This window comes from Stegastes partitus, unplaced genomic scaffold (genome assembly GCF_000690725.1).
Source record: "Stegastes partitus isolate 25-593 unplaced genomic scaffold, Stegastes_partitus-1.0.2 Scaffold240, whole genome shotgun sequence".
Taxonomy (NCBI): domain Eukaryota; kingdom Metazoa; phylum Chordata; class Actinopteri; family Pomacentridae; genus Stegastes; species Stegastes partitus.
This window is the reverse complement of record NW_007577971.1, coordinates 217,427-227,547: the sequence shown is the minus strand read 5'-3', so window position 1 is coordinate 227,547 and position 10,121 is coordinate 217,427. Positions and strand designations below refer to the sequence as shown.

Here is a 10,121-nt window from a genome sequence, read left to right as displayed (position 1 = left end):
AGATAGATAGATAGATAGATATCTTGTGCAACCGTCATGATGTCGTGTCACTATTAGTTTTACTTTACACAGGCTGTAACACCAACTCACTGTGTGCTGACATCTAAGAAATGTGTCTCTGGTTTTTATTTTGGTTCATATGAGTCATGACTTCATGGCGAAGAAAAAATGAAGTAGAGAAAATGTGATTTAATGTTAAAGGGCATCAGAGGGCTGCATAAATAATGTTCTGTCAGTAACTTCATTCATGATGTTGCTGCTACACAGCATGCACCTATGGCCTAAATCTAAAGATAAATTCATCAGTAGGACAAAGGACAAAGTATTGTAAAGCAGTAAAATGTTCTGCCTGTGATTCATATCTTTGCTGTTGTAAGCATTAAGGGATCAAAAAATAAGCAATTTTATTCATTATATATTCTTTTAAATTAATCAGACGATTAATTGGTTATCGGAATTTTTTTTTTTGCCAAATATCAGAATCGGCATGGGCCTCAAAAAATCCATATCGGTCGGTCCCTAATCTGTAGTGACTCTGATTTTGTTGAACAGAGTTGTCTGTGGATTGTCGCAGGCATCAGAGGCCCAATCTGAAACAAACACATCACCTGGTACGTCTGCAGCATGGTGACAGAGCTCAATACAGGCTGTGCCCGCCTGAGCTTGGTACATTTTACCCAGCTGTGATGCAAAGACCATGCAGTGCTTACCACACTGTGGGTGTTGGACAGAATCAGGTGAGCAGCCAGACATGGCTCCATAGGCAGTGGATTAACCATGCCAGCTTTTTCAGTGCCATCCAGATCCAAATGCTGTCTATGGCAGGGCGCTGTGATGCGGGAGGACAGTGGTTTGTTACATCTTGAAGATAATTCTGAGACAAAGTCTGAGTAAAAGGGAAGGTTGTTTTCACTGTCGCTGCGTGGAGGGAAGAAAAATCACATTCACACTTGACTCAGAGATGAGAGGCTCATGCTGTGAGGCCGTGGTCATTCCCAGCACTTTTTTCAGAACATAACCCATCTTTCCAGGTTTGAACACCGAAGCTGGAGACAGAACTCGGACACCTCAGGCTGGGTGCTTACATCGAAACTCATTACTTTACAAGAAAACTCAAAATGAGTGCTCCACGGCCACATTCACTGAAGAGGTAACCATGGCTAACACAAACAGGGGCAGTTAAGCTAAGTTCAAGCAGCAGCCGACAGAGAACAGAACAAACCAGCAGGAGCTAGCTAGCCCGTTTCGGAGGAGAGCCGAGGGATGACTGTGATGACAGGTGCGTCTATGTGCACATCACCTGCATTAAAGCTGGAGCAGGGATGTGATCAGTCAGGCCATGTGGGGCTGTGACATCCCATAAGATATGTGTTGTACCGAGTGAACTGACTGAAAGGAACTGACAATTACACACACAGCTCTCAACACAAGTTACATACTACTTCTTACAGTTCTAAAAAACATTTATCTAATTTATCCTTTGAAATAAGTAAAATAAATAAATATGATACAGTTCCAATTCAAAGCATTCTGGATTTCACCATCAACATGTACCTTTCTACAAACATGTTTTAAGTTTGCATACTTTTGTTAATGATCCATATTTGGTGCTGTTCTAGCTTTTACAGCAGTAAACGGTGTTGATCAAGATTTTTCATCATTTTCTGACCTTTATAGACCAAACAACCAATTCCTTCATCGAGTAAATAATCAACAGACTGATTAGTTCAGCCCATACGACATAAGATGATACTTCTACTAAACTCGTACTGACCAAAGTACTGGAACTCTGATGAGGACCAGCGGATACAAGGCAAATATGTGTAACAATGGAATATTTACGTTCCCTTTTTGAACAATGAGCATTTTAAAGTTTTTATTTCAAAGCTGCTCAGAGTTTGTGAGGAGCTGCAGGTGTCTGTTTAGGTGTAACGTTTACGTGTCAGCTGTTTTCCCGAAGGGTTCCAGCCTCCGTCACCTCTCGCTAGCCTTTAGCTCGGAGCAGCGGGCGGTTCGCTAAGTTCCGCCGCCAGAGACGCATACCTGCAGCCGGTCTGCCGTCGTCCTCAAAGATAAGTCTGAAGTCCAGCTCCTCCGCGCAGTTTGTTGTGGACATTGAACTGAAGAGACGCTGTATGTCCTCAGAGAGACTTTTCGCCGAGCCGTCTGTCTGTCCGCCTGTCTGTCTGTCTACAGCTGACCTGTCTCACTCACTTCCATCCGACTGAAAGCAGAACTCCGCTTCAACGGAAGAAGCGCAAACAACACGTCGACTAACTCCGAAACAAAAGTTGTCGACCAACAGCTACACGCTCACTCAACGAGCCTCGGTCCTCCGGTACCGACGCCCTGCGGTGTCATGCCGGTGAGAGGCTTGTGTTGGCGGCTTGTGTTGCTTCGCAGAGTTACTCCCTCCAGCTTGATCCGGGTGCTGCCTTCATGCTCTGCTCGTAAACCCCGCTACCGCAGTGATAGAGGAAACTAGCGAGTATAGTTCAAGCAGCTGATGCGGTTTGTTTACTGTCAGTCAGCAGGTCGAGCTGCTCCTATATGTTGGCCTTGATCCATTACTATAAAGCATTCTTTTTAAAACAATGTAGGCTTTTGTAAGATATTCGTAATTTATAGGTCTCCTGTTAAAAAGGAAATAGAAATAAGGGACTTTGTGGCAGTCGTGTCTTATGTCTCATGCTTGCTTTATTTGCTTACACACTGAAACACTGGCCTAAATATTATGTGTATGTGGCTTCCAGGGTATTTGTAGTGTTCATTGTCATACATGTTTGAACCTAAAGTGTCCCACTGGAATAATTATAGTCTTTAAATTGAAGTGATCATAAGACACAAACTAAAACACGCACATTTGTAAAGCAAGTTTTGCACATTATGTTAAAATTCTATTTTAACCCATGATTTATGGACAGACTATAAAAATATACATATATCCTCTGAAAGTTCTAGTGGCACAGGCAGATGTTCACAATGTAGTATTCTACTTCTTACGTCTGTACTGGGCAGCTGCTTCTGTGGCAGGGGCACTTTAATGTCTTGTTTAGGATCAACTAAGTTACCGTGCAGCTTGTCTAACTGGTTTGTGGGTTTTAGGCAGAAAGATACCGAATATTAAAAATATTTGCTAATTCAAAAATGTGGTTATTTCTAAGCACTCCACATGGCGTAAGATCCTTTGACTAGAAGTTATTTTAAGGGATTGTAACAGTTGCATTTCGTGTGTGGTGACATTGCGTTGCGGCCAGTGTAGTTCCTGTCTGCGGTTCTGGAGGGTGATACCCATATTTACCAGCACACGCGAAGGGCGCATCAGGCCGCCCCGTGGTGACGTCACACGTGGCTGAGGTTCAGTTGAGGACTTGAAGACACCTGGAGCGGCCGACCAATGAGCGGTCGACCAATGAGCGGCCGACCAATGAGCTGCCTACCAGTGAGCGGCCGACCAATAAAAGGCCTCAAACCGAACGTTGGGTTTCCTGAACACTCCTTCATGTTTCTGAGGAAGCAGGTCCATCAGGCTGCAGGAACTCATAAGTAGGATCATTTCACACAAGTTTTAGCTTTCATTGAATTTGTATAACACTCATTTGAAAAATATATAACACAGGCCATTTCTTCAACATTAAAATAAAAACCGCTGTGTGTAAAGACTTTTAACAAGAAAACTTTAAGAAGTAATGAACCAGAGGTGGACACAAGTACACATACAGCCATATGACATCGTATTATACTTACCCAGTGGTGATAACTACAAATCTGTTCAGTCTTCTCTTCATTACAAACGAAACAGACAAATATTGAGTTTATGGCTCTTCTAAAATCAGGATTAAAAAAAACAAAAAAAAAAAAGTTGCTCTGAAAGGCACCAGGGTTACAATTCCCATTTCTCTGAAATACCTGATATGATGAAGCCTCAACATAAATGTTCAGCACTGCTCCCGACTGACTGCAAATCCACATGTGAGCCTCCTCAGTTACCATGGATTAAATAATATATTTGTTAAAAAGAAAACAACAAAGGTGAGGGTTGACTCTTCCAGGTGACTGGCTGAGCAGTTTCCAGTTTGACTGAAGCCATGAAAGTTAAAAAAAAAAAAAAAAAAAGAGAGAGAGAGAGAGACAAAGTCCAGAGGCATTTGAAAGCAAACAATCTGAATTTCGCCTTAATTTTTGGATTATATAAAAATAAACTTGAAATGATGCAAGTCAGTGTGACAATATGACCAATAAATGCTGCTCTTTAACACCAACATCAGCTTCAATGAAGGCTTGAATTGCTCTTCCAGCTCCCGTCTTCTCCTCCTGTTTAAAGAGTCCACTGTTCCTTCAACTCTTCATGGACCCTCTGGCTGTTTTTCAGGTGCGGCTGGTTTGTGATCCAAACCGTTGGTCACCACAGCGGGCTCTGAGCTTTCTGTTGCCTGTAGGATGTCCGCCACGTGTCGTTTCTTGCTCCTATCTTCCTCTGTGGCGCCGTTCATCTTACCCTCCCTCTTCCTCTTGCAGACCAGGCCAGAGTCCTCCTCACCGATGCGTCCCTCCGGTATTCCCAGAATTCGCAGGCAGACAATGGCAGCTGCTTGCTCTGCAAATTTCTTTGACTTCTCCCTGAAAACAGGATAATTTTACACGTAAGCTCAATTCCAAAAGTTAAATGTTTTACCTCGAGCAGTCATAAAAGAATTCTGTTCAAATAATACAGAACAAAATTTGCAAAATTCAGAAACGATCTGATTATTCCATATGAACTTTTATTTTTTTTTTTAAATTCACCCGAATTTCAACTAACACTGCCTCATGTTTTGGGGGACAATTGTGCTGAAAATGAATCCCTTTATGTTAACTCAGGGCTACATTATCTTTATATATGCAGCCTAAAGTGACCAGAGACTCTGTACATCCTATGGAACAAACATCTGTGGTGTTGCATAATGTTTCATTTGTGTCCATAGTAAAGCTCAGTGTGGTCAAAGCTGTCAGGAAGTGTGCTTAACCACCAAGATATCATAATAACTGTAGGAAATGAACTAAGCAGAAATACTTGAAGCCCAAGAACTTCACCAAACATTAGGTTTCCTCCTCTGTACTTTGTCACACCTTTTCTGCAGCTGTCTGAAATTTTTGTTTTGGTAGTTCTCTCCTTTAGTTTGTTCAGCAAGTGAATGCTGATACTTGGTCAATGCACAATATTCCAATTCTTCATCCATCTGTACTGTGTGGTGTTGTCCAATCAGTTTTGCAGCGTTTCGTTGAGTCAGAGCAGACTGTATCTGCCTGTACACCTCAGACTTCCTCCTGCTGCTTCTGTCACATCATCATGAATCACTCGTGAGTCAGTTCCTCTAGCAGCCGTACATGCCCTGCACTGTGTTTTATAGGTGATGTTGTTTAAAACATCGCCATACTTTTTCTTATCATCACCCTGGTGCAGGTTGATTCTAGTGTCATATATCCAAAGAATACAGGTCCAGAACTGCTCTGGCTGTTTTGTTTTTTTTTTTTTAGGTGTGTTTTTGACTACTTTTAATCTGACTTTTCTGTTCTTGAGGCCTATGAATGGTTTGCACCTTGTAGTGAACCCTCAGTGTTTGCTCTTGTGAAACCTTGTTGTTATAACAGACTTTGATCATGACATGTTTTCCTTCTGGAGAGTCTTCTTTACTTGGCTGGATGTTGTCAAGGGTTTTTTATTTACCATGGAAAGGATCTTGCGATCATCAACCACTGTTGTCTCCCATGCATGCCGAGGCCTTCTTATGTTGAAGAGCTCCCAGTGTGCTCTTTTTCTCTCTCACTGTACCACAGTGTTTTTTTTTCTGACCACTCCTGACGTTCCCACTCTCTCTCTGATGGATGTGTTCTGTTGTTGCAGCCTGAACACTGTTTTACTTGCACTGAGAGCTAATTTGACTGCAAGTTTTGGGATCACAGCAAGTTTCCAACTGCAATGCCACACTTGGAATCAACTCCAGACCTTTAAGCTGCTATACTGATGAGGAAACAATGGGGGAATAGCCCACATCTTTCCATGAAACAGCTTTTTCGACAACTGTCCAACTGCTTTTGGTCCAAAAAAAACAACTAAGTGAACTGTGGCTGCTGACAGGCAGCACACTGCAAGTCAGGAAAACAGTGTACTAGTAAAACTTTGATCAAACATAGATGGTGTCAAAAAGGTGTAGCCTCCATCAACATCCACTGCTCAACCCCCAGCTGTACATAGAACACAAACATTCTGTTCTCGTTAGCAGACCCTGCATGCAAAATGCAGCGTCACACTGCAGTCACATCAGTTTGAAGCATAAAGCCAATTAAGGCTCCGTTGACACCAGTCATTAACATGGTCTGTATCTGGACCCTGCCATCCAGTCCAGGGGTCTTTGTATGTACACCTGGTATTAAAATGTGTTCTTCTTATCTTGATTGTGCCTTTGACCAGATCTCAATAAGCAGAGGTAGGGCCCGCTGACATTGCCACAAACATGATGCCACAGTTCAAGTATTGCTGCTGATGGGCTTTTTTGTCAAACAACCATTACTGCTGCTGCCTGTAGCTTTTATTGGGTTTTCCTGAGTTAGCAGTCAGATGCAGAATGAGATAACTTTTCAACTTGTGTGACAGATTCTGTTTACATCTGATGTGAGCCTGACCACCTCCAAATACTGCTCCGATTCTTCTGATAGCATTTTGACCCAATGTGCATTTTTCTGATCAAGTCAAGTTATCTGATGGCATGTTAGTAACCAGGGAAATGGGCTCTAACTATTCACTGTAACATAACAGACACAGCTACAAGAACGATTAAGAGTCAAGGGTCTCTAAGTAGAGAACAGAAACAAATGCTACCTGTAAAGAAAGAACTAAATATAAAGACTGATGTATGATTTGGAAACTAGAGGGCAGTGATTTGTATTACATGATTAAATGAGCTAAAACTATTTAAATCGGTCATTTAAGAAGTCCCAATGAGAACCCTGTGCAGGTTTTTTGAATATGGAAAATAAAGTTGTTGACATTAGGACATGTTGTCGTCATTGTAGTGCTGCGATTAGAGAGCTGCAGACGGACACAGGACGGTGAAGCACACAGCACCAGCAACCCAACACACCACTGTCTGATTCATATCCAGGCTGGATTACAGGAAACCTTCCTGGGATTTGAGCACATCAGTGACCTTATCATGAACATCAAACTGACTAAAGCAGAATAAAGTATCCACTGAGCAGTGAAAACTGCTTTCAGTTTTTGAGCTGAACACAGGTGGAACATTTTATGACAAACAGTTAAACTAAATAGTTTGCTGCCTGCACTAGTTCTGTACCTGCAGGTACACCTCAAACACACTACTGCTGAAAGTAACTCTTTTAAAAACATCATGTTGGCATACCCTCAATAATTCCTCAAGATTTAAAAAGGGCTGAAAGAATAAATGACTTGAAGTTTGCACTGACCACAGTGAAGATCTGTACTTCTTCTCTGCTACAGTCACAGTGGACTGAAAGCCTCGATCCTGAGAACGCTGCACCTGAAAACACAACATACACAAACACTGTGACATACTGTTTACTGCTGCAGCCAAGACCAGAGACTATCCTCTGAATCTATGTCCCAAATCTTTTGAAAGTGACCATTCAGCAAAAGATTACTGGCCCGGGTTGTAAACGGTGGCATGGAAGACTGCTCTGCATATGGAGCTAACGGAAAAATTACCAAATATAGTATTGGCAGATTGTTGCCTAAGATCTGCTGCTTGATTTGTGGAAGAATCACAATGAAAGCAACCCACTGAACTCCAAAACAGTTTCTGCATTTCTTTTGTGACATTTTTACTGCTTCAGCTTAAACTCAAGATGTTGAACTGATTGATAACCCAATTTTAGTGACAGCTCTAGATCGAGGATTAGAAACGTTTTAGATGAATGCTTCACTTCCATAATTATGACTCAAACCTGCTGACTGTATTCCACAGTTCTAAGTTAAGTTTCATATTCTAATTTTTCGTACCGTTTCGTACAGCGGCTGCTCCAGTTTCTCCTTGCGGCTCCACTCCAGCAGGAACATCTTTGGTGTGATCTGAGGTGGATACTCCCTCCTGCCAGCACACACACAAATCAGATCATTAAATCTTCCACATGTAGGGACATTTTTCCAATTTAAAACACTGGTGACAACGCTGGACTAAAATGACCCTGAAAAATGTTCTTTTTCTTTGATATGTGTGGAAATGTTCACCAGATGACTTCAACAACTATTTGGAAATGATCGGTCTGATTTTGAGCATCTGCACAGAAAATAAATTCAAAAATTGTAAAAAGCTGAAAAAAACATTTGAAAATGTTCTTATGTAGTGTAACACTGATGAAGAGTTTTGTGCTTTGGATGACATTCAGATGTGGCTGCACTTGTCATACAGAGCTTTGTTGTGCTGATCTACAATGCCAGAATGAATTCATTGTGTTGCCTCGTGCAGTGGCAACAATTACAAGACCCTGCAGACACAGACACCATCTATGGTCAACATCATCCTTTCTGTCACCAAATTTCCATATAACTCATGTATCTAAGAACCCTTCAATCAGCGAAAATTATGACATTCCATCAGATTTATCTTGTAAATCAGTAATGGAAAATGAGATCTGTGTGAGTTTTATTTTTGTATGAAACAGGTATAAAGTAATGAACTAATATTTACATACAATTACAATTGTTACCATGTCATATTCTGTGATGATCATTGAAACATGTTTCTTTATCACAAAAAACAATTGTGTATTTTGGTTCTTTCATAGATTTATTATAAGTCTTCTGAAAATATGTCACGTTGTTTTGGGTCAAAAATATACACACAGCGATTTGAATTATTAGCATGAGTGACAAAGACAACTGTCATAATCACATTTTCTTTGTGGCATGGCCTCTTACTTTCTTGTGAATGATTATCCATCCATCCATCCATCCATTATCTATACACCGCTTAATCCTCACAAGGGTCGCGGGGGGGCTGGAGCCTCTCCCAGCTGACTTAGGGCAAGTGAATGATTATGATTTTACCAATTAAACTCAACCACAAAGACAACAGTGGAAGTCTAAGGAGCTCAGCAAAAATCTGGAAAAGCAAATCATTGTTTTGAACAAGACAGGAAGGTCATTTAGACGGAGAAAAGGCCTTCTGGAGGAAAGTTCTGTGATCAGATTAAACAAAATTTTGCAAGAGAAGGTGAGGCCTTTAACCCCAAGAACACCAAACCTATCATCAAGCATGGTGGTGGCAGCATCATGCTCTGGTGCTGTCCTGCTGCCAGTTGAACTGGAGCTTTACACAAAGTAAATGGAACAATGAAGAAGGAGGATTACCTCCATATTGTTCAGGAAAACCTAAAACCATTAGCAGAAGGTTGATCTTGGACACAGTTGGATGTTTCAACAAGACAATGGCCCGAAACACACATCAAAGTGGTAAAGAAATGGTTAAATCAGGCTGGAATGAAGGTTCTAGACTGGTCTCCCAAAGTCCTGACTTAAACCATCAAGAACCTGTGGACTGTGCTGAAGAAACAAGTCTGAGTCAGAAAGACAAGTTCGGAGTGGTCAAAGATATACAACCAGAAGCTTGTGGTCAGCTACCAGAAGCAGCTAATTAAGATGACAATGACAAACGAATGTTTAACAAAATGTTAGTATCATATGTATATTTCTGACGCAGCACATTTTGTCATAAAGAAGACGTATGATAAAGACATGAAAGAGCCAAAATGCTTTTTTTTTTTCTGTGACAAAGAAACATGTTTCTATGATTCCATCATAGAAAATTCACAGTTATAGGAGTCATTGAAAACTTTAGACTGCATGATATACGTGGTCCTTATAAGTGTATGTAAACTTTTGCTCACAACTGTAGCATGACGTGTTTGATTTATTTTGCCTTACAACACATTGCACCTCCACTGATGTGACTGTTGCACATGTGCACACCGCAATGCCAATGCTAGACTGATATTTTGTGCAGCCCTATTTGCTAAACAAAATATCCAGGAGAGATAAAAGGTTCAATTGGAGATTCATTCAGTGTCAGAGCTTAATGAATCCAGGAATTCTGCAAAACAGAAGC

General features: G+C 41.2%; 2 protein-coding genes across 6 annotated transcripts in view; both read right to left on the bottom strand.

Annotated features, from left to right (window-relative positions):
* The window catches only part of nfatc3b (nuclear factor of activated T cells 3b), a 28,680-nt gene extending 26,217 nt beyond the window's left edge, over positions 1-2,463 (bottom strand). For all 3 annotated transcript variants that reach the window (XM_008281640.1, XM_008281641.1, XM_008281642.1), the window contains exon 1: positions 2,044-2,463. In XM_008281640.1, the coding sequence (XP_008279862.1) occupies positions 2,044-2,116 (73 nt within the window). In that variant the 5' untranslated portion in view covers positions 2,117-2,463. The remainder of the gene's footprint in view (positions 1-2,043) is intronic.
* Positions 2,464-3,650: 1,187 nt separating this feature from the next.
* The window catches only part of dus2 (dihydrouridine synthase 2), a 20,798-nt gene continuing 14,327 nt past the window's right edge, over positions 3,651-10,121 (bottom strand). For all 3 annotated transcript variants that reach the window (XM_008281635.1, XM_008281637.1, XM_008281636.1), the window contains exons 14-16: positions 8,018-8,105; positions 7,465-7,538; positions 3,651-4,620 (exon numbers count right to left, since the gene is read on the bottom strand). In XM_008281635.1, coding sequence (XP_008279857.1) covers positions 4,347-4,620; positions 7,465-7,538; positions 8,018-8,105 — 436 coding nt within the window. In that variant the 3' untranslated portion in view covers positions 3,651-4,346. The remainder of the gene's footprint in view (positions 4,621-7,464; positions 7,539-8,017; positions 8,106-10,121) is intronic.